At 40.6% G+C, this 23,811-nt stretch overlaps 1 protein-coding gene across 1 annotated transcript; it reads right to left on the reverse strand.

Moving 5' to 3' along the window:
• Positions 1-2,427: 2,427 nt before the first annotated feature.
• On the reverse strand, positions 2,428-5,762 carry CXHXorf66 (chromosome X CXorf66 homolog). Its single transcript, XM_032331580.1, has 3 exons — positions 5,644-5,762; positions 4,610-4,766; positions 2,428-3,323 (listed from the first exon to the last, which is right to left on the reverse strand). Exons 1-3 carry the CDS (start codon positions 5,729-5,731, stop codon positions 2,513-2,515), a joined length of 1,056 nt encoding a protein of 351 aa, XP_032187471.1. The 5' UTR covers positions 5,732-5,762; the 3' UTR covers positions 2,428-2,512.
• Between the last annotated feature and the right edge of the window lie 18,049 nt (positions 5,763-23,811).

The raw sequence follows: 23,811 nt of genomic DNA on the forward strand, positions 1-23,811 counted from the left end.
GCTCCCTGCTGAGCAGAGAGCCCGATGCGGGGCTCGATCCCAGGACCCTGAGATCATGACCCGAGCTAAAGGCAGCTGCTTAACCCACTGAGCCACCCAGGCGCCCAGCACCTTTTTAAATTTTTTTTAAGTGATGAGGTTTTAGAAAGAGCTGTACTAAATGAAAGGAGCAAAATATAATTCATTTCAGTCCCATAGCCAGGAGCAAGGTATGAACTGTGGAGATGAGTGTGAAGGAAAATGGATTCGACAGGAAGAGAGAGTGGGGATGGTCTGAGAGGGAAGTTCCATGTTTGAAACTAGCTTCACTGTGCCTTCCAGAGGGGGAATGGAAATGTAAGGAAGCCATGGGCCCACTGAGCAAATGATCGTGACTTGCTGAACAGCAGAAAAGAAAAAAAAGAGCGAGGGGCACCTGGGTGGCTCAGTGGGTTAAACCTCTGCCTTCAGTTCAGGTCATGATCTCAGGATCCTGGGATTGAGCCCCGCATCTGGCTCTCTGCTCAGTGGGGAGTCTGCTCCCCACCCCCACCCCCCGCCCCCGCCTGCCTCTCTGCCTACTTGTGATCTCTCTCTCTGTCAAATAAATAAATAAAATCTTTAAAAAAAAAGAAAAAGAAAAAAGAAAAAAGCGAGAGAGAAGAATGGAGTAAGTTACCATGAGAAATGAGACAATGCTGCAAGAAAGCCAGGAAATGGAGGTTTGGGACCCTCTTACTTAAATCAGGACATTGCCAAGAAGTACTAAAGACTATCTGTTACAGTGATAGGACTTAGTTATTTTAATTATTAGTTTGGGCAAGTTTCCACTGGTAAACTTTTTTTTTTTTTGGCTAAAGTTCTTCTGTGACTCATGGTACATATTTTTATTACTTATTCTATACTGGCTTTATATATGCAGCCCCCATTAATTTATTAGAATTTTGTACATTGAATAAGCTTCAAATATTCTGTAGACTTCTACTCTATAATTAAATGTGGTTTAGAAGAGAACATAGATACCCAGGCAGATAACTTGTTCTTAAGATGTCATTGTCATTGGTTGTCACTGGTAGTTAGTCATTTTAACTAGATATTAATATTCACAGATTTTAAAGTATTACAAATCTCTAGGCTTCCAAATGAGAAAGGGAATAGAGCTTAGATTATTTGGTTTTGCCTCCTAAGATGCTGGTTCAATTTAAACTGAAACCATACAATTTCAACTTTTACTATTTTCCAGGCTACTAACAACTCAGATTAACTCTAAAATCTTTGCACAATATGAAGTGAGATTAGCCAGTGAAATTGTAATTTTGAAATTTAGCGTCAGATATTGTCAGATGCTGATCAGATCATCTGAACAGAGCAGCCACTAAAAAAAAATTAGGAGATGGATGGGGAAATTTGAATACTGACTGGATAATTGTTATTAAAGAATTATTGTTAATTTTTAGGTGAAATAATGGTAGTGTGTGCATGTACTTTTTTTTAAGATTTTTTTAAAGATTTCATTTATTTATTTGACAGACAGAGATCACAAGTAGGCAGAGAGGCACGCAGAGAGAGAGTGGGGGAAACAGGTTCCCTGCTCAGCAGAGAGCCCGATGTGGGGCTCGATTCCACCACCCCGAGATCATGACCCGAGCCAAAGGCAGAGGATTAACCCACTGAGCCACCCAGGCGCCCCATGTACTTGTTTTTAAAGTAATCTCTACACCCAACATGGAGCTCAAACTCAAAACCCCAAGATCAAAACTCTGCTCCATTAACAGAGCCAGCCAGGCGCCCCGTGTGTATGTATTTTTAGAAAAGTCATTATCATTAGAGATATAAATGGGAAGGGGAATGGATAAGAGTATAAATGAAATAAGATTGGCTGCATAATGATAACTTGAATCTGAGCAGTGCTTACATGGCATTCATTATCCTGCTCACTCTATCTATCTACTCTTGCGTATGTTTGAACTTTTTAAAATAGTAGACAGTTTAAAATTTTAATCAGAACTTTCACTTGTATTCGTGAATTTTAAAAAGACCAGGGTTTTCTAACCCAGAAAAATTCTAACCCTTTATAGTTTGTCTTTTTAAAAAGGGCAATACCAGTAGGAAATCAAGTCCATGGCACCTACAGTGCTTTTTATTTATTTATATCTATTTTATTTTTGTTAATGTGACCTGATTAATTTTATTGAGTTCAGTATTTCTTTTTTTTTTAAAGATTTTATTTATTTATTTGACAGAGAGAGTTCACAAGTAAGCAGAGAGTCAGGCAGAGAGAGAGAGGGGAAAGCAGGCTCCCCACCGAGCAGAGAGCCCAATGCGGGGCTTGATCCCAGGACCCTGAGATCATGAACTGAGCCTAAGGCAGAGGCTTTAACCCACTGAGCCACCCAGGTGCCCCGCCATCAGGGTTTTTAAAGGATAATGAGCATCAAATAGTTGGTGTAAGTTTGCTTTTTCACATTGTGGTTTTTATTTTTATTGAGTTCTTAGTTATGATGGCTGCTTCTAGGGATGACTGTACTTCATTTTATGTGCAGATAATGGTTATCTCCCTATCACTGTCATCGCTGTTGATTGTGATATCACTGCTACTCACATTGCCACAGAGTAATACATTGTCTCTGTAATCGCCCTTATGACAGGACTTGGAAAAAGACTGCACTTCGCTTGAAACAGGTGAGTTTTGAACATTACTATTCTTTGCCTCAGAAATATTATTGACCAAAGGTTCAGAAGAATTTCTGCAAACAAGGCATTTTTCCTCATAGTATTGACAAGACTTGATTAACCGAGGCCTAGTTGACGTGCCTGCCTTACCTGTCCTTTTTAGATTACGATGTCTAGAGGATCTGGTTAGTTTCTGTAAACTGGATCGCCTGGGTGGTGAGATTTGCTTTTGTGGACTGGGGGGCTTGGCTGTCCTGACTGGATATTGTAGAAGGGCTGGCCAAGGCAGCCTCATTGCCTTATTTGGGTAGGATGAACAGGACTGACTCCCTAGCTTACGGGCATGAACTTGCTTATGGGGCTTTTTTAGATTGTGTGTTCTATCTGACTTTCTAGGGTGGGATGACCTGGATATTTTTTGTGGCCTTGGTGGCTTTTTTACCTTTTCTGGACTAGATGATATACATTGCTTTCCTGGACTCAAGGACCTCCTTAACTTTTCTGCACTGGATGGTATGGATGACTTTTCTGGACTTGAGGGCACAGAAAGCTTGTCTATACTAGATAGCACAGACTGTTTTTCTAGAATGCATGGACTGGCTATCTTGGATTCACTGAATGATATTTTGGATGATCTGGACGACTTGGTTGTCACATCTTCTTTCCTGACCCTGAAAATATAGAAAATTCGGCGTATGACATCTTAAAACAAAAGAGTACTGTTGCTATCACCAGAAAACACAGATTACTATGTCAGTTTAGAGTTTTGGTCATTTTTTTGGCTCTAGTAGAAAAATTGAACACAGTAAGAATTGGAGTGTGATAAAAGCTATGACTTGGGTTATAGATATGAACTCATGCTGAATACTTTTTTATTTTCTCGAGAGTATTTTTACTATTTCAGATGCATTGATAACCATATAGCCTACATATGGAATGACACAAAGTTGTTTCAAGTCTACTGTTGAGAAGGAGAAAGAGAGCTTCACTTATTCTAGAAATTAAACTTTAAAAAAGTCACAGGTTGGGGGCACCTGGGTGGCTCAGTCAGTTAAGCATCTGACTTTGGCTCAGGTCATGATCCCAGGGTCCTGGGATGGAGCCCTACTGCAGGCTCCCTGCTCAGTGGGGAGTCTACTTCTCTCTCTCCTGCCCCACCCCCTCATGCTTTTCCTCTCAAATAAATAAAATATTTTTTAAAAGAGTGACAGGTTAACATGCAACTCATACACAACTGTCACTACTTGTCATAAGGAAAAAACAAACTCTTTAGACCGGATTCAGTGTTTCCTATCATATTTACACTGTCAAGTTATCGGTCCATGCATATTCATATTCACAATATTCCTCTAAAACTAAAGAAATACAGCTCTGGGGTACTTTAGTCATCGGTCCTTATATTGGTAAATTTTTAGGGAAGCACTAGATCAGGGCCAACCTGATCCTCCTATGTGAAAGGCAGGGAGTGAGACAATGACAGCAGTGAATAATTTTTGCTATTGTGTCTTCAAATGGTAGATTATCCAAAATGTTTTGTTGGTTTTGGAATGCAGAGACCCAACTCCCTCTCCCCTTCTTTTTTTTTTTTCTTTTCAAGTTATGTATTTAAGTTCTAGTTAGGTAGCATGCAGTGCAGTATCAGTTTTAGTCTCTCCCCTTCTTTATTCTCCCTGTCTTATTTGGATAGTCAAGCCTCTTTTCCTAGACTCGATTTGTAATGAAATTTATAGCCTGGGGCTCAGCTGAACCCTCAGTAGGAGACAGCTTTAGAATACACTAAACTTGATAACGTACTTGAGAATATTTAAGAGCTAATATTATTGAAGTAAAGGGATCCACCCACAAGATGAGCTCTTTAGAAGTCTGGGGTTAACGTTAAGTACCCACGAAAACAATGAGATCTCCACTATATGTATACACACAACTTGCATTCTTAATTTAAGGGTGTAAAACTTACGTTCCTGCTTTGGGTGCATCGTCGCTCATACAATTGTAATGGAGAAAACAAAAACAGGTGAAGACAAAAGCTATGATCATAATACCAATTACGATAACGAGTAGACGTCTCCTAAAGTTGTCCATTTTAATCTCCGTTGGTTGAACGTGCTTAGCCCCTGCCAAAGAGATGGTTTCACCAGAAAATGTGTTAGGTAACCCAGTTTTCTTCCATTTGATAGTGGTTTGCTACTAAAAGGTCAAAATCAAGTCTTTTCATCAGTGATTTCTTTTTTTTTTAAAGATTTTATTTATTTATTTGACAGAGAGAGATCACAAGTAGGCAGAGAGGCAGAGAGAGAGAGAGGAGGAAGCAGGCTCCCTGCTGAGCAGAGAGCCCGATGCGGGACTCGATCCCAGAACCCTGACATCATGACCTGAGCCGAAGGCAGCGGCTTAACCCACTGAGCCACCCAGGCGCCCCTCATCAGTGATTTCTTAAAGCATGATAAGTTTCCCATTGTCATTTTCCTCCCTCTATCACATCCTCCAGCCACAGTCTAGATGCTAAATCTGGGAATCATCACTGGCCAATCAGTACAATTCCCTTGGTTACCCCTGCATCATGGCTTACTCACCCCATTACCTAGGTTTTTGAGTGTATGTATGTCTTGCACATGTGAATGCACTTGAGTGTTAATGTTTGTGTGTGAATGTGTATGGTGGAAAAAAGGGTAGGACAAGAAAAAAACTCTTTTTGAAGCCTACTATATGTTAGGTGCCATGCCAGATTAGTTGAGGGCAGGGGTTAGTGGATTTGGGTGGGGAAGGGGAGTGAAGGGGGACAGTATCTCTATACCCTATGCTTCTGTATTTCTTGAATTTTCCACACAGAAGTAAAACTCTCAGATGTTCTCCTAGAAATTCTTAAAGACCTACTAATGGTAACATCAAAGAAACAGCAGATTTCTTAAACACAGCTAGCTTGTCTAATTAAGGCTCGAGTGCATAATATAATAGATCCTAATTTCTAAGTTTTAAGGGTTAGGCACATACCTGTAGTAGAAGAACCATCACTTTGGTTTGTATTTAAACAACTGTTTATCCAAATGGACAAAAGTAGGACATAAATAAAAAGATTCATGTCCAGGGATTTGTTCAAATGTTTTTTTCTACCAAGGAAACTACTGAATTTGGTATGATTCAGCCTGTTCTAGAAGTTTATGACATCATTATCATTTTGTGTCATATTGTGACAACATAATCTCACCATGGAGAAGCCAGAGCTTCTGTGTATAAATACTGCCAAATGATTTTTAACAATTTATTTCTCCACATCAAATATTCTAGCAAATGCAAATCAGGAAGGTTTGGGGCATTATTAAAAGCACAGAGGGAGATATTTAGAAAAGATAGGGAAAATGGGATTGCTTTAGCTACTGAAGAACTGTTTCTCCTTATTAAATGATAAGGAGGCTATTTGCAGCTTTGTAGTAATTCTTAAGTGTTATAGGAGTTAAATCATCCTGTAGTATAAGTCTATATGATTTTTTTTAACAAAATTAAGATATTATAAAGCAGTAGTAATTAAAACAGTATGGTACTGGCATAAAAATAGACACATAGATTCGATGGAGTAGAACAGAAAACCCAGAAATAGAACCACAGTTATATTGTCAATTAATCTTTGATAAAGGAGGAATGAATATACAATGGGAAAGCTGGATAGCCACATGCAAAAGAATGAAACTGGACCACTTTCTTTCACCACACACAAAAATAAACTCAAAATGGATGAAAGACCTAAATGTGAGACCTGAATCCATAAAAATCCTCGAGGAGAGCATAGGCCATAATCTCTCTGAAACTGGCTACAGCAACACTTTTCTAGATATGTCTCTGGAGGCAAAGGAAATAAAAGCAAAAATAAACTACTGGAACTACATAAAAATAAAAACGTCTGCACAGTGAAGGAAACAATAAAAAAAAAAACCTAAAAAGTCAACCTACTGAATGGGAGAAGGTATTTGCAAATGATTTATCCAGTAAAAGGTTAGTATCCAAAATATATAAAGAACTTAGACAACTCAACACCCACAAAACAAATAATCCAATTAAAATATGGACAGAAGACATGAAAAGACATTTCTCCAAAGAAGACCTCCAGATGGCCAACAGACACATGAAAAAATGTTCAACATCACTCATCAGAGGGAGCTGCAAATCAAAACTACAATGAAATATCATCTCATAGCTGTCAGAATGTCGAAAATGAAAAACACAAGAAACAACAAGTATTGGCAAGGTTATAGAGAAAAAGGAATTGTTCCTCTTGCACTGTTGGTGGGAATGCAAACTGCTGCAGCCACTGTGGAAAACAATATGGAGGTGCCTCAAAAATTAGAAATAGAACTACCCTATAATCCAATCATTGCAGTACTGGGTATTTCCCCCCAAAATACAAAGACACTAATTCGAAGGGATACAAGCACCCCTATGTTTCTTGCTGCATTATTTACAATAGCCAAACTATGGAAGCAGCCCAAGTGTCCATTGATAGATGAATGGATAACGAAGAGGTAGGGGGTGTGTGTGTGTGTGTGTGTGTGTGTGTGTGTGTGTGTACATACATAAGTACAATGAGATATTATTCAACTATAAAAAAGAATGAAATCTTACCATTTGCAACTACATGGATGGAGCTAGAGAATATAATGCTAAGTGAAATAAGTCAGAAAAAGACAAATATAATATGATCTCACTCATATGTGGAACTTAAGAATAAAACAGATGAACCTATGGGAAGGGGAAAAAGAAAAAAAGAACAGGACTGCTTTTGCTCTCTCCCACAGATTTTTTTTTTAATTTTTTAAATTTATTTTCAGCATAACAGTATTCATTATTTTTGCACCACACCCAGTGCTCCATGCAATCCGTGCCCTCTATAATACCCACCACCTGGTTCCCCCGACCTCCCACCCCCCGCCCCTTCAAAACCCTCAGATTGTTTTTCAGAGTCCATAGTCTGTCATGGTTCACCTCCCCTTCCAATTTCCCTCAACTCCCTTCTCCTCTCCATCTCCCCATGTCCTCCATGTTATTTGTTATGCTCCACAAATAAGTGAAACCATATGATAATTGACTCTCTCTGCTTGACTTATTTCACTCAGCATAATCTCTTCCAGTCCCGTCCATGTTGCTACAAAAGTTGGGTATTCGTCCTTTCTGATGGAGACATAATACTCCATAGTATATATGGACCACATCTTCCTTATCCATTCGTCCGTTGAAGGGCATCTTGGTCTTTCCACAGTTTGGCGGCCGTGGCCGTTGCTGCTATAAACGTTGGGGTACAGATGGCCCTTCTTTTCACTCCATCTGTATCTTTGGGGTTAATACCCAGTAGTGCAGACTCTTAACTATAGAGGACAAACTGATGGTTACCAGAGGGGAAGTAGATGGGGGGATGGGTGAAATAGGGGATGGGGATTAAACAGTACACTTATCATGATGGATAAAAATAATAAAATGATAAGAAAGGATGAAAGGAAATTAAAAGTTACAATTCATATCAAGGTTTGGTATGATACAGAGAATCTCATCTTTTCCTCAAGATCTCATCTTTTCCTTGTGAACTATTAAATTTCAGAGTGCCCAAAACTATTCTTTAATAATACAGTAACTGTTTTTTTACTTAATAATAAATTGTAATGAGGCACCTGCGTGGCTCAGTCAGTTAAGTGTCCGACTCCTTGATTTTGGCTCCGGTCTCACGATCTCAGGGTCCAGCCCCACATGGGCTCAGTGCAGGGTTTGGAGTCTGCTTAAGATTCTCTTTCTCGGGGCACCTGGGTGGCTCAGTGGGTTGAAGCCTCTGCCTTCGGCTCGGGTCATGATCTCAGGGTCCTGGGATGGAGCCCCACATGGTGCTCTCTGCTCAGCAGGGAGCCTGCTTCCCTTCCTCTCTGCCTGCCTCTCTGCCTACATGTGATCTCTCTCTTTCTCTGTCAAATAAATAAATAAAATCTTAAAAAAAAAAAAGATTCTCTTTCTCCTTCTCCCTCTCAACCCCCCAATTGTAATGATTGGTGAACGCCAGTGAAAGTAATGATGTCTGTAGTTAATATAAGGCAGATTAGAAATCAGTGTTCTTTTTTTTTTTTTTTTTTTTTTTTTTTTTAAAGATTTTATTTATTTATTTTAAATAGAGAGAGGCAGGCAGAGAGAGAGAGAGAGAGAGGGAAGCAGGCTCCCTGCTGAGCAGAGAGCCCGATATGGGACTCGATCCCAGGACCCTGAGATCATGACCTGAGCCGAAGGCAGCGGCTTAACCCGCTGAGCCACCCAGGCGCCCCTCAGTGTTCTTTTTTGAAAAGAGATTTTATTTTAAAGTAATCTCTATACCCAAAGTGGGACACAAACTTAGAACCCCGAGATCAAGAGTTGCACGCTCTACTCACTAAGCCAGCCAGGCGCCCCTAAACCTTAGTGTTCTTAATGTTTTGGAATTAATGTTGAAAAGCTGAAATTCATTCTTTTTGATAAACTTGACTGCCACACTGAGCATATCTGTGTATTGCTCCCTTAAAATGTTCAATTTTTGTATGCTGATTAGAAGCTGTCTGTATTCAACCCCTCTATTGTTAATTCTGAAGTGTTATTTACACATTGTTATGGTGCACCTTACCTTGGTTCCCTTTTATGTGTATTAAATCTACCAACTGACAGAATAAACACCAGGTAAATCAAAGAGCTGCCTTTGTTCTGTGTGATTGTTGTGCAAAGCAGCTAAAGCTGCCACAAGTCTCCAGAACTAAGCCTGACTGTGTGCAAGTATCTAGGGGAAAGCATAACCCTCCCCAGGGTGACTATCTATATTTGCCAATGTACAAGTCCCCAAATATACTGTTTGAAAGGCAATTAAATGTTTTGGCAAAAAAATATTACTGAGGGACTGGATCTTGTCAATTTTCCTAAGCCAAAGTATCCACTCACAAAATTTAAGTTTTCTTTTTTTTTTTTTTTAAGATTTTATTTACTTGTCAGAGAGAGAGAGAGAGAGCAAGCAGGCAGAATGGCAAGCAGAGAAAGAGAGAGAAGCAGGCTCCCTGCTGAGCAAGGAGCCCTATGCAGGACTCCATCCCATAACCCTGGGATCATGACCTAAGCTGAAGGAAGCTGCTTAACGGACTGAGCCACCCAGGTGTCCCATCTTTCTTTTTTAAAAAAGATTTTATTTGTTTCTTCGAGATAGAATGTGAGTGTGAGAGAGTGAGAGAAGGCACAAGCAGGGGGAAAGGGTAGAGGGTGAGGGAGAAGCAGATTCGCTACTGAGCAGGGAGCCCAATGCAGGGCTCTATCCCAGGACCCCAAGATCATGAGCTGAGCCAAAGGCAGATGCTTAACCAGGTGCTCCCAAATTTAAGTTTTCAAATAAAATGATTAAAATTAACTTTTCCCACCTCTCATACTTAAGTGACCTTATTTATCTGTCAGAAAAAAAATATTAAGGTTTGAATAGTCCCTTAACCTGTTAATTGAGCTGCTGCTAACCATCAGGCTAAAGCTCAGTCTAGTCATTCATTTATTCAGCAAACATTTATGAAGTGTTCCTATGATGCCAGATACCATCCTTAATGCTACAGACCCCAAAACAGGCAAGATAAAAATTCCTGTACCTGTGGAACTTATATTCAAGTAGAAAGTACAAGTAATTACAAGATAGTGTGAAGGGGGCTATATTTTGTTTTTAAGATTTTATTTATTTATTTGACAGACAGAGATCACAAGTAGCCAGAGAAGCAGGCAGAGAGAGAGGAGGAAGCAGTCTCCCTGCGAGCAGAGAGCCTGATTCGGGACTCGATCCCAGGACCCTGAGATCCCAGGACCCTGAGACCATGACCTGAGCCAAAGGCAGGGGCTTTAACCCACTGAGCCACCCAGGCGCCCCAAAGTGGCCTATATTAAGACTAAGCGCAGTCCTTGGGGAAAGATCATTCTAACAATAATGAGAAAGTATGGATTAGAAGGAAACTCAGTCTGTTGGAGAGACCACAAGGAAGAAAAGAGAACGGTTACTATATTTGAGGTACGGAGGATAAAGATAAATGGATGAATTTTTAGAAATATTAAAGTGATTGAATTGACATGATTTGATTTGTGATTGTTCAAGGGAAGGAAAGGGAAGAGTTGAGGATAGCTCAGAATTCTGGCTCAAATAACTGAGTGACTGTTGGTCCTATTCATTGAGATAGAACACACAGGCTCAGTTGGAGCTTTGAGGAGAATGGGGGTAGTAGAGGTTGATGAGTTCAGTTTGGGTTATGTTGAGCTTAAGGTTTTTATGAGATATTCAAGTACACATGTCCAGAAGCCAGTTAAATATATGGACTTGAAATTCAGAAGATGGATTCAGGGTGGGAGTCATCAGCATCTGGAACAGGCTTCTTAGTTTTTGTGCCATTGGCAGTCTGGGGAAGCCTGTGAACCCCGTCTCAGAATATTTTAAAATGTACACAATGAAATGCATAGGATTATAAATGAAGTGAATTTTACTGAAAGACTTACCAAGTACAAAAGTTGTGATGCAGGGGCGCCTGGGTGGCTCAGAGGGTTAAAGCCTCTGCCTTTGGCTCGGGTGGTGATCCCCGGGTCCTGGGATCGAGCCCTGCGTCAGGCTCTCTGCTCGGCGGGGTACCTGCTTCCCTTCCTCTCTCTCTGCCTGCCTCTCTGCCTAGTTGTGATCTCTGCCTGTCAAATAAATGAGTAAAATCTTAAAAAAAAAACTCTTATAAAAAATTGTGATGTAATAATGCATCTAATTATTGACTCATTAAATAAAAAGATTTAGCAGTGGATCTAATAACTACTATGAACTAAAATAATGATAAACATAAAAATATTTTGAGATACTTGTAACAAATATATTAACTTATATATGATTTCTAATAATGGCAAAGTCACATACTTTGGTTTTACGACCATGGTTTGTTGCCTACATTCATAATTGGGAGATTGGTGAAAATAAAAAAAATCTGTTTTTACCCGTTCGGGTTTACAAATTGTCTGAATTTGATTCATGTACCCAAGTCAGAAACCCAGTCTAGAAGGTAACCGAAGCCCACTGGAATGGATATGAACCAAAGCCCACACAAGGAGAGAAGATAGAGAGGGAAAAGTGCCTAGAACCAAACCCCAAGCAACCTCAACATTTAGAAATTGAGTGAAGGAGGCTGATCTAGCAAAGAATAAAAAAAAGAAATTCCACATGATTTCACTCATATGTGAAATTTAAGAGACAAAACAAAGGAGCAAAGGAGAGAAGCAAACCAAGAAACAGACTCTTAAGGATAGAGAATGAAGTGATGGTTACCAGAGGGTCGGGGGGTGGAGGCACGAGTGAAATGGGGGAGGGGAGGAAGGAGGGCACTTGTGTTGAGCACGCGGTGATGTATGGAAGTGTTGAGTCTCCGTACCGTACACCTGAAACTAGTATTACACTGTATGTGAACTAACTGGAATTTAAATAAAAACATAAAAAAAAGAAGGGGCAGAGAGGTAGGGAGGAAAACCAAGAAAGTATAAGGTCCTAGAAACCATGAGAAGAGAGTTGTTTAAGGTATAAGGAGTAGTCAACAATGAAAAATACTTCTCAGTGTCTTAAAAGAAATTAAAACAGATCGAATAATGAAAAGGTCACTAGTGATCTAGGCAAGAGTACTCTTATCTTGGAAAGATAAGAGCCGGAGGCCATATTTCAGTGGGTTGAAGAGTAATTGAGAGCTAAGTGACATCCGTTGGTGTAGACAGTTCTTTCAAGTTTGACTGCAAAGGGGCAAGATAGGGCGGTTGCTTAGAGGGGAATGGTAGCCCGAGGGAGAACGTGCTGTATAATGGAGACGCTCCAATAAAGCTCATGAGAAACAGCTAGTATGGGGGAAGGTGGTGCAGCCATGGAACAGGCAGATAGAGGCAGGCTCCTGGGGTGGGGTGGGGCAGTATAGAATGTGGTGGTCAGAACTTCACTGCTCCCAGGGGACAGAATTGCAGATCAAAGAGCTGTAATCTGATTCAGACCCATTGAAGATGGGAGTAGGGAGAGGAATCCGGGGGATTTCTATCTGATGGCTTCAGCTTTCCTAGTGAAGGACAAGGGAACTCATCCTTTGCGAGAAGAAGGGACAGAGGTTTGAGGACTGGGGAGAGTTGTGGATAGATTATATGGAGAACAGAAAGACTGAAGAAACTATCTGATGAGATATGGTTGGGACTTTTGCCCTTTCTCTGGCTTAATGAGAAAAATATGTTTCCCTTCAATGTTCAAGTGCTCCTATGGTACTTGATGTGTTTATTAAGCTAAAAAATTAATCAGCATAATGAATACTACTTGGGAAGTAACTAAGGGGTGCTACATAACGTAGCATTCAACTTTCTGGAAAGTTTTCCCTGACAACTATATTCTGTGGATATAAAAACTAACGGACCAGTACATACTGTTCAAGGAGCTGACTCATCCTGGAACTCTAGTTGAGGCCCTTAAAGCAGGGCAGCCACAGCACCTTTGCTTGGTAGATGCTCCAGTCTCCCTTTGTTCAGCCTGTCCTCTGTCTGCCCTAATTTCAGCTTCACATATGGACAAGGACAGTCTATTTGTAGGATGTTTTCCCTGAAAGATGTGTGTGGTTGGAGGATTCTGTGGCAGTGGGGAATGCACTGGGCATTTTCCCAAATGGACTGGCTCTTTCAATTTTGTGTTACATGACAATAGTCATTCTCAAACATTTACTGAGGGTTTCTTAGGTGCTTTGGAGTTTCAGTGGTAGAGACAATTGAGGGGAGTGGGAAACAGACATTAAACAAAAACAAGAAATGACAGATACTGTACAGGTACTGAGAAAGTCAGTAGCGAGTTAGATTTCATCAAGAAGGTCAGGGGAAGCTTTCCTAAGGAAGCAACACTGGGGCAGAGTTCTGAAATATGAGTGGGAGTGAATTGAGAGAAGAGAGAGAATATCCCAAGAGGTGGAGACACCTAGGCAAAGGCCCTGTGGTGAGAGGAAGTTGGAGAGCAAGTTGGAGGCCCCAAAAGAAGGTAAGAAAGTGGAGACTAGAGAAGTTTGGGCCTTGTAGGTCAACTTAAGTGCATTGGACACTTTATTCTAAGAATAGTGAGAGTGCATTGAAGAGTTTCTGGCTTAGAGACTGACATGATAAGATCTGCATTTTAGAAAAATCACAATGGCTGTTGTATGGGGAATGGATTGGAGGGGCACAATAGGAGAAAGTAATAAGATAATTAGGAGGCTGTTACAGTGGTGATAGAAGATGGTGGCTTGAAGCATAGTAGTGGTGGTGAAGATGGAGAAAAATCGATGAATTTGAGAAATATTTTGATGGTGTGTAGGACTTGTTGGATTTGTTATGGGGCATGACGTACAAAGAGGTATCAAGGTTGATTACTCATTCAACAAAAAACTTGTCTGTTATGTGACCTGTCACATAAGCTTCGGTTAGGCACGCAGCATTCAAAAAGACATAGTCCCTACCTTCAAGGAGTTTGAAATCTAATGGGAGAGGCAGGTAAATAAGTAACCAGTCACTATGGCAGTACAGGTATGGAATGTCATGCAAGTATGATGTCACAGGAACGAACAGGAAGGGTATTCAGAGTGGGGACCCCTGGAGGAGATGACCCTTCTGCTGAGATGTGTGTGTGTGCGCGCGCGCGCACGCGCATGCGGACACGTTAAGATTTTATTTATTTGAGAGAGAGAAAGAGAGAGAGCATGTGAGAACACACACAAGCAGGGGAGGGGGACAGAGCAGGAGGGAGAGGGAAAGGCAGGCTTCTCACTGAGCAGGGAGCCGCATGCCACCCAGGGCTGGATCCCAGGACCCTGAGATCATGACCTGAGCCAAAGGCAGACACTTAACCAACTGAGCCACCCAGGCACCCCATGAGATGTGGTTTTAATTCATTTGTTTTTTTAAATATGAATAGGAATGCCTTGAACCCAAAAAGGAGGAAAAGAACATTGCATTAGCAGGCAGATAAATCAACATGTGCAAAGCATGGTTGAGGGAATTTCTTTTCTATGTGGCCAAGATGAAGAATGTGGGGAGAGAGAGCAGGAAATGAAGCTGGAGCAGGTGAGCAGTGTGACCCTTACAAAAGGCTTTTCTTTAAGTCTTTTTCCTGTGATGAAAGGACATGGCTTATAAGGGTAGCAGTCTTTGAAATCATACTTCTGGGATCATTGGAATAGAACAAAATTTTAAATATTCTTTGGAAAATACAACTCACTTTTACCCTGAAGCTCTAAATAATTCTGCTCAAATACCTTTTAACAGTATAAAGATTAGGGGACGCCTGGGTGGCTCAGTTGGTTAAGCAGCTGCCTTCGGCTCAGGTCATGATCCCAGCGTCCTGGGATTGAGTCCCACATCGGGCTCCTTGCTCCGCAGGGAGCCTGCTTCTCCCTCTGCCTCTGCCTGCCACTCTCTCTACCTGTGCTTCGCTCTCTCTCTCTCTCTGACAAATAAATAAAATCTTTAAAAAAATTAAAAAAAAACAAAAAAAAACAGTATAAAGATTAGAAAATGTTATTTTTATACCATGTTACATATCAATTGTATCTCCATAAAGATAGAAAACTAAAAAAGGAAGATTTTATTTTATTGCTTTTTAAATAAGATGATCTTAATTTAGTGCTTATAAAGTGCAAGCATATATGTGTCAATTTTTTAAGATCAGTTCTTTTTCTAGTGATAGGTAGTTGGTAGACAATATCTTTTTTTAAACAATATTATTGACTATATTTTCTACGTCATTTCCATGACTTATTTATTGGACAGCTGGAAGTTTGTACCTTTCACCTATTTTGCCTATCTCCCAGCCCCTTAATTTAGCATAATACCCTCCCACTTCTGTCCATATTGTTGTACAAATGGAAAGATTTCATTCTTTTTTGTGACTGGGTAATATTTCATTACGTGTATGTATACATACCATATCTTTTCTAACCATTCCTCTGCTGAAGGACACTTAGGTGGCTTCCATGTCTTGGCTGCAATAATGATACAATAAAAATAGTGCATATATCTTTTCAAATTAAGGTTTCATTTTCTTTGGGTAAATACCCAGAAGTGGAATTACTGGATCGTGTGGCATTTCTATTTTTAATTTTTTAAAAAATATTTTATTTATTTATTTGACAGACAGAGATCACTAGTAGGTAGAGAGGCAGGCAAAGAGAGAGGAAGGGAAGCAGGCTCCCCTCCAAGCAGAGAGCCCGATGCGGGGCTTGATCCCAGGACCCTGGGACCATGACCTGAACTGAAGGCAGAGACTTGAACCCACTGAGCCACCCAGGCACCCATCTATTTTTAAATTTTTTTCAAGATTTTATTTATTTATTTGACACAGAGAGAGAGAGCGAGAGCGCAAGAGAAGGGAACACAAGCAGGGGGAGCGGGAGATGGAGAAGCAGGCTTCCCATATCTTCGTTCTGCAGGGCTATCCTTAACCTTGTCTACTTTAGGAACACTTTTGTAAAAGATTGATTTATTTCTTTGAGAGAGACAGAGAGTGTGTGATGTGTGTGTGGGGGGTAGGGGCAGAGGGGGAGAATCTCAAGCAGACTCCCCACTGAGCACAGAGCAGGACTTGGGGCTTGTCATGACCCTGAGATCATGACCTGAGCAGAAGTCGAGATTTGCACAGTTAACCGACTGAGCCACCTAGGTGCCCCAACATTTTTTTTTTTTAAATATCCCTGTCTATTTTAAAAAGCAGAAGGGGAGGGTCAAGGACTTAGCCAAGTGCTTCCAAACAGGGCTTTGTCCTCAAGACCCCTAGAAATCTCTCTGGGTTATCTACCCCAGGGCTGTGCTCCTGGGCTCCTGTTTGCTGATTCTCAGTGAAGAATGCCTCTTCCTACTTTCTCCTTGGCTGTCCATAGCCAAACCCTTGCCACTTCCCCGATTTTTCCCCTTTTATCTGATAATCTTGCTGCCAAAGTCTGGCCAGCATCGTTTCAAGCAGTGTCCAGGCTTTTTCTCGCTTCCACAAGGCAAGTTTGGAGCCTCTGCCCTTTCCTGGCAAGACACAGGAACCACTTTTCTGTGGTTTCCACCATATGGCTTTCTACTGCCCTCCTCTGGGCCTTAATTGCCAGTGCAATCCTGCCTCGGGCTTTGAATTTTTTTTCCCATTAGATTTTTTTAATTAAAAAAATAATATATGCACCTTATAAAAATCTCACGCCACACAGAGGTATTTCAGCATTCCTTTATCCCGTCAATTCTTCTGACCCCTAGAAGACTGTTCGAAATATTCCTTACTCATGGCCTGCCAAGATGCCCGAAATCTTCATCTTTATTTTTAATTGTATTTTAAAATTGCATGAGGAATATATTAGTCTATTCTCATTATGAAAAATAAAAAAATACAGAAATATGCTGAATGAAAAATTATAGAGTCCTTTCCTATCCCACTCTTTTGCCATTCTAGAGATAATAACTCAAAGTTTCAGGTGTGTCACTCAGGTCTTTTTCTACACGTTTACATACATACCATACACATAATACACACACACATACTAAACATAAATGGATCATTCGGTAAGTATTGTTTTTTAGGGTTTTAAAATTTACACAACTTTTTGTACCCCATGTTCACAGCAGCATTATTCACAATAACCAAAAGATGGAAACAACCCAAATGTTCTTCAACAGATGAATAGGTAAAGAAAATGTGGCAAATGTGGCCTATGCATACAGTGGGATATCAGTCACCCCACTGACCGCTTTCCCTTCTCCATCCTATTCTGCTCTCCGCATCTGCCATCTGCCTTCATTTCCGGTCATGATTCCAGGGTCCTGGGATCGAGTCCTTCATTGGGCTTCCTGCTTGGCAGGAAGCCTGCTTCTCCCTCTCCCACTTCCCCTGCTTGTGTTCCCTCTTTCACTGTCTCTCTCTCTCTGTGTCAAATAAGTAAATAAAATCTTAAAAAAAGAAAAGAAAAAAAAAAAAAAAAGAAAAGAAAAGAAAAGAAGGTGGACCCCTCACTGGGGCAGAGATCCACTTAAAAAAAAAAAAAAGCTCTAAACCCCCCAAACAGTCTGGTGCTGTGTGTGTCCTTTCGGTTCTTTTTTTGTGCACTCACATACATTACGGAGTGGAGGTCTGGAGCTAGTCTGAGGTAATAGGGACTTCTGAATGGGGACCGCACTGAGTACGAAGTTAAGAGTATAACAGATAATACCTGTGATACAGCAAGCAGAAAGCAGGGACTGAAGGGAATTTGGGGATGGGGCCCAGAAAGGACAGCAGAGGAGCCCAAGAAAGGAAAGTGAATGGCTGCCAATCAAATCTGGCATTCACCTTTATGGGGAAAAAAATAGAGGAGATACAAGGAAATAGATTGAAGCATAGTAATAAAGGAGAATTTAATACACTACTCTCATTACAAGACAAATCAAATAGGCACAAAATTATTAAGGAGGTAGAAACCACAAACAGCATAACAGAGTCTGTCATATATATATATGGAACTTTGCACCCCCTCTTTTTTTCTTGCAGCATGATGACATTTTTTTTTTTATCTGCTTTGAACAGGGAATCCATTATTTTGGAAAAGTACTTTTCTACCCCTCGACCTAGTCCTAATAAGGTCCAGCAATCATAACATTCCTCCCTTCAAGCCCCCAAGGGTGGGCATGTGGCCTAGGCTAGACCAGTAATAGTTTTCTATTTCTGGCTATAGTGATTGGTTGTGGTTGGCCATGTGACCCAGAAGAGGCCAATCAGAGGTCTTTACCCAGTTTTTTCAAATACCTAGGATGTGAATTCAAGGTTGCCTGGGCCATGGCCCTTGTTGACCGGAATTAGCTCATTTGAAAGAATAAAACTGTCATAAAGAGAAACATCAACATGAATGATGGAATTGTCCAAGGAAAGTCACGATTCTGGTTGCTCCCGAGGCCACAGCATCCCTGCCTTTTTGGTGGTTTGATTATATGTATCCAGATAGTCCCTTTTTTATTTTGCTGATTGGAATTGGGCTTATGTCATGTGCGACTACAAGATTTTGAACTAATACAAGTTGGTGTGGTGTGTGTGTGAACAATAGGAGGATACCTCAGGGGGCCCAGAGCTATAAATTCAGATCAGTAGGCCAAAGGCAGGCCCAACATGCTTGATCTCAGGACAGTAGCCTCCCTCTACCCCTCTGCAGCACAGGACAAGCTACTGAGTTAGAATGAGACTGAGGCCAGTGTTCACTGGAATTTCAAATTCCTCCTACCAGTAGTGACCAGCACACTTCCTCCTTAAAGACTTGAGCTTTTCAGAAAAGAATGCTGTTATCAGCGTTGCCTCCTTATGCCCTTGTGCTTACCAATAAGACTTTCCCACCAGTGCAAATGCATGTGTGTTCTCTCCTGCACACCCTCACAACATGTGTCCAAATGTGTGCCCCCAAGTGCCTTCACAAGCACACACATAAATATACGATACCTCAGGTGAGAATTTGTAGGAAGGATCTGTAGGGCTGGAAATCATGTTTGTTTCTTTCTTTTTTTTTTTTATATAATATTGTTAACTATAATGACCATACTATACATTAGATCTCCAAAGTTTGTACCATTTGATCAGTATTTCCCCATTTCCTTTAACCTCCAGGTTGTGGTAACCACCATTCTACTATGTTTCAGAGTTCGGCTTTTTTTTTTTTTTTAAAGATTTTTATTTATTTATTTGACAGACCGAGATCACAAGTAGGCAGAGAGGCAGGCAGAGAGAGAGAGGAGGAAGCAGGCTCCCTGCTGAGCAGAGAGCCTGATGTGGGGCTCGATCCCAGGACTCTGGGATCATGACCTGAGCCGAAGGCAGAGGCTTTAACCTACTGAGCCACCCAGGCGCCTCTTTGTTTATTTCTTGATCTCCTATGCCTGTTAATGTGCCCCAGTTAGTACCACATATAGGGTGGAAAGCAATTTTGATCTCAACTGCCTGTCCAGTTGCAATTTATTCCATCACAAACATTAATGAAATTTGCATTCAGTTGTTTTCTAGAAGGTCTTGAACATCCTCAAAAGGAGATCTCGACAGTCCAGCATCCTTTTAGCTGTTCTTTGCCTGTTCTGCCATCGTGTGGGCAAGGAACACAAATGCTATGGAGTTAAAGATCCAACTTTCATTTGAAAAGAGTTCTCATGATTAGAGTTATTTTTCCCTTCAGGGGTGGAGGAGAAGGGGGAAGGACTCTGGGAGAAAATAGGAGTCCCAAATCAAGGAAGATTGCCTGCTTTCACAGAATCTTTACAACCAGTTCAGGCTGGAGGGTTTGCTTATCTGCAGCTCTCTGAGGAGCTAGCACTTAGTGCTACCAAGTGCCAGGCAGAGAACTCCTGCAGTAGTCTTCCCAGTGGCTAGCTAGGTAGGCTTTATCACTGCATTATTTTCATCTTTCAGATGAGCCTGGTGAGGCTCGGAATGACTGAGTAGCATGCCCCGGTTCCCAAAACTAGTAAATAGCAGAGCCAGAATGTTTTCAAAATAAAGGTGAGGGAAATACAAAATAAAAAGTTTTATTAGGACCTTTCATACAAAGGAATATAGGTGATGTATATATCAACTGTGAAGTTAAATAATAATGTGAATGCTCAGGAATCCACTGACTTCAGAAAAGAATATCATCAATGCCATTGAGGTTCCTTGGATGTCCTTGTGCTCCTGCCTCCCTGCCCGTAGATCCTGATTTATTTTCATTTCCTTGAATTTTGTTAACATTTTATCTCCAGTCCCTAGTTTTGCTTAATTCTGAAATGCATAAAAATGGAAAGATTTTTACATTTCCTCTGTGACATCCTTTATTCACTAACGATTGCTTTGACTTACATCTTTGTTGCTGTATGTATTTGTAGTTCTTTTCTTCCACGGATGTTTAGCCTCTATTAAGTAATGTACCAGGAAGTACTCATCCATTCTCTTATTAGAGGACACTCAGCTTGTTTTCCAGCTTTCCACTGTTATATGCAATGTTGCTATAAATGTCCGTGTACCTGACTCTTGGTGCATGGGTGTAAGAGGTCCTCTAGGGAATATACCTGGAGGAGAATGGGTGCATGCTAGGAAATGTTCATTTTTTACATGATAATCTAAAATTCTTTTCTAAGGTGCTTGTATTAAATTTACAGTCCCACCAGAGCGTGTGAAAGTTCCCATTGGTGCAAATCTTTGCTATCATTTGAAGTTGCCAGAACTTTAAATTTTGACCAAATTAGTGGGGGGCAAAATGGTATGCCTGTGTGATTTCTAGGAGTTTGTAAAATGTGTATGTTTTCAGGTTTAGTGGCATGAAGCTGGATCACTGGATGAGGCAAAGAGATAGCTTTCTAGACAGAGGGAACTACTTAGGAAAACATCTTTGTCTATTCAAGTTGCTGTAACAAAATACCATAGACTGGGTGGCTTTAAAAAAATAAATTTATATATGACAGTTGTGTGGGCTGGAAGTCCAAGATCAGAGTGCCACCATGGTTGGGTGAGGGTCCTCTCATTGTGTCCTCACATGGCAGAAGGGACTAGGGGTCTGGAAGGTCACTAATCCCATTTATGAGGGCTCCAGCCTCATGACCTAATAAGCTCCCAAAGTTCCACCTCCCAACACCATCATATTGGGCATTAGGATTTCAGCATATGAATTTTGGGGAAACATAAACATTTAGAAAATAACAGAAAGGAGTCTTAGGGAAGAAAAAAAGTCACTAAGATGGAGAATAATGAGTTTGATCCTGCCTTTTCGGCTAACCTCTCGGTACCTAACATCTTGCCTGACTCGACCTGTGGAATCTACCAGAACCCACCTACCAGTCCTGATCGCTTCTGACCAACTCTCAATGATTGCATCATATAATATGGTGAAATTGCGTTTTAACTTTAGCCAAACTGGGTCTTATGCTTCTTATCTTTTATCAGATAGCTTTAACATTTTGGATGAACTTCCAGAAATTTATTTCAAAATATCTTTCTTCTCATTCCATCACTAGTTCATTGCCAATTCTTCTTTGATCATCAAGCAACTTTTTATTTATTTATTTGTTTTTAAAATTTTTTTTCGTTTTTTAAAAGATTTTATTTATTATTTGACAGAGAGAGACATGGCGAGAGAGGGAACACAAGCAGGGGGAGTGGGAGAGGGAGAAGCAGGCTTCCCGCTGAGCAGGGAGCCCAATGCAGGGCTCCATCCCAGGACCCTGGGATCATGACCTGAGCCGAAGGCAGACGCTTAACAACTGAACCACCCAGGCGCCCCTAAATTTTATTTCTAAGTAATCTCTACACCCAGTGTGGGGCTCAAACTCTTGACACAGAGATCAAGACTTACAAGCTCTACTGAATGAGCCAACCAAGCACCCCTGATTATCAAGCAAGTTTAAAATTGATTTTTGAAATGCATGTGAACTATCACATGGAGTTCTGAAAGATATGTTAGAATGAGTTTGGGGTGCCTTATTTTTGAACGAGAAATTATCTTTCATTTCTTTGGCCTAGAACAGGGAGAGGTCCTGTAAACTCAGCAGTTGTGCATTTTGGTTATCTTTGTTCTTTGGAAGATTGAGATGCTGGTCAAGGGAATCTGATGGTCTAGCTCAGGTTTTCCCTTTGAATTGCAGCATATAGGCATAAAAAACAGAACCCAAGATAAGGATTTTAATGATCATGAACTAAGTGATGTTTGACTTTGGTTCTCTATGGTAGCTAGAGTCTGATGATCGCCCTCAATGACCCGCAGTGTCTGGTGTTCATGTCCTTGTGAAATCCCGGCCACATTGACCTGTGACTGGTGCAAACCAGTAGAATGCTGTGGAAAGGATACTGTGTTGGTTCTAGACCCAGTCTTTTTTTTTCATTCAATATTTTCTCCAGTTTTATTGAGATATACTTGACATGTAACACTGTGTAACTTTAAGGGGTACAATGTGATGAATTTGATATATGCATATATTGTAAAATGATTATTGCAAAATAAGATTACTTAACACAGCCATCACCCCACATAGTTACCTTTTGTGTGTTTGCGGTGAGAACCTTTAAGATTTACTCTCTTAGCAACTCTCTAGTATACAGTACAATATCGTTAACTATAGTCACCAGGTTTTGTATCTTAGATGTCCAGAATTTATTCCTAGTATAACTAGAGGTTTGTGCTCTTTGACCACTTTTGCCCAATTTCCCCCATCCCCACTCCTGCCCCTGGAAACCACCAATCTACTCTGTTTCTATGAGTTTTCTAAAATTCCTCATGTAAGTGAGAGCATATAGTATTTTCCTTTTTCTGTCTGACTTATTTCATTTATCATAATCCCCTCAAGGTCCATCCATAATGTCACAAAGGGCAGGATTTCCTTTTTTTATGACTGAGTGATGTTCCATCCCCTTTCTCCCTTTCTTTCTCTCTCTCACTCTGTTTCTCTCCCTCGCTCTCTCTACTCTCTTCATCCATTCATCTGCCAGTGGACGCTTAGGTTGTTTCCATGTCTTGATTATTGTAAATAATACTGCAATGAATATGTGGGTATAGATATTTCCTTGAGATGGTAATTTCATTTCCTGTGGATATATTCCCAGAAGTGGGATTGCTGGACCATATGGTAGGTTTATTTTTAATTTTTTAAAATTTTTTAATTTTTTAAAAAGATTTTATTTATTTATTTGACAGAGAGATCACAAGTAGGCAGAGAGGCAGGCAGAGAGTGGGAGGGAAGCAGGCTCCCCACTGAGCAGAGAGCCCGATGTGGGGCTCGATCCCAGTACCCTGAGATCATGACCTGAGCTGAAGGCAGTCTTAACCCACTGAGCTGCCCAGGTGCCCCTATTTTTAAGTTTTTTGAAGAACCTCCATATTGTTTACCATGGTGGCTGTATCAGAATACATTCCCACCAACAGTGCATGAAGGCCCGCTTTTCTCCACAGCCTCTCCAGGAATCATTGACTCATTATCTCTGGTCTTTTTGATACTAGCCATTTTGACAGGCGTGAGATGGTATCTCATTGTGGCTCTAATTTGCATTTCCCTGATGTTTAGTGATATTGATCATGTTTTCATGTATTTTTTGGCCATTTGTATATCTTCTTTTGGAAAATATCTGTTCAGCTTCTTTGCCCATTGTTAAATGTGATTATTTTTTGCTACTTTGTTGTATGAGTGCCTTATGAA

This window comes from Mustela erminea, chromosome X (genome assembly GCF_009829155.1).
Source record: "Mustela erminea isolate mMusErm1 chromosome X, mMusErm1.Pri, whole genome shotgun sequence".
Lineage (NCBI taxonomy): Eukaryota > Metazoa > Chordata > Mammalia > Carnivora > Mustelidae > Mustela > Mustela erminea.

What these genes read in the sequence shown, in the direction of transcription:
- CXHXorf66 (XM_032331580.1), bottom strand. Translation starts at nt 5,731, where the DNA reads ATGAATCTTTTTATTTATGTCCTACTTTTGTCCATTTGGATAAACAGT. An exon ending in TGATGGTTCTTCTACTACAG is followed by an intron (nt 4,767 to 5,643) that starts GTATGTGCCTAA and finishes TCTCTTTGGCAG; the next exon opens with GGGCTAAGCACGTTCAACCA. An exon ending in GATGCACCCAAAGCAGGAAC is followed by an intron (nt 3,324 to 4,609) that starts GTAAGTTTTACA and finishes CTATATTTTCAG; the next exon opens with GGTCAGGAAAGAAGATGTGA.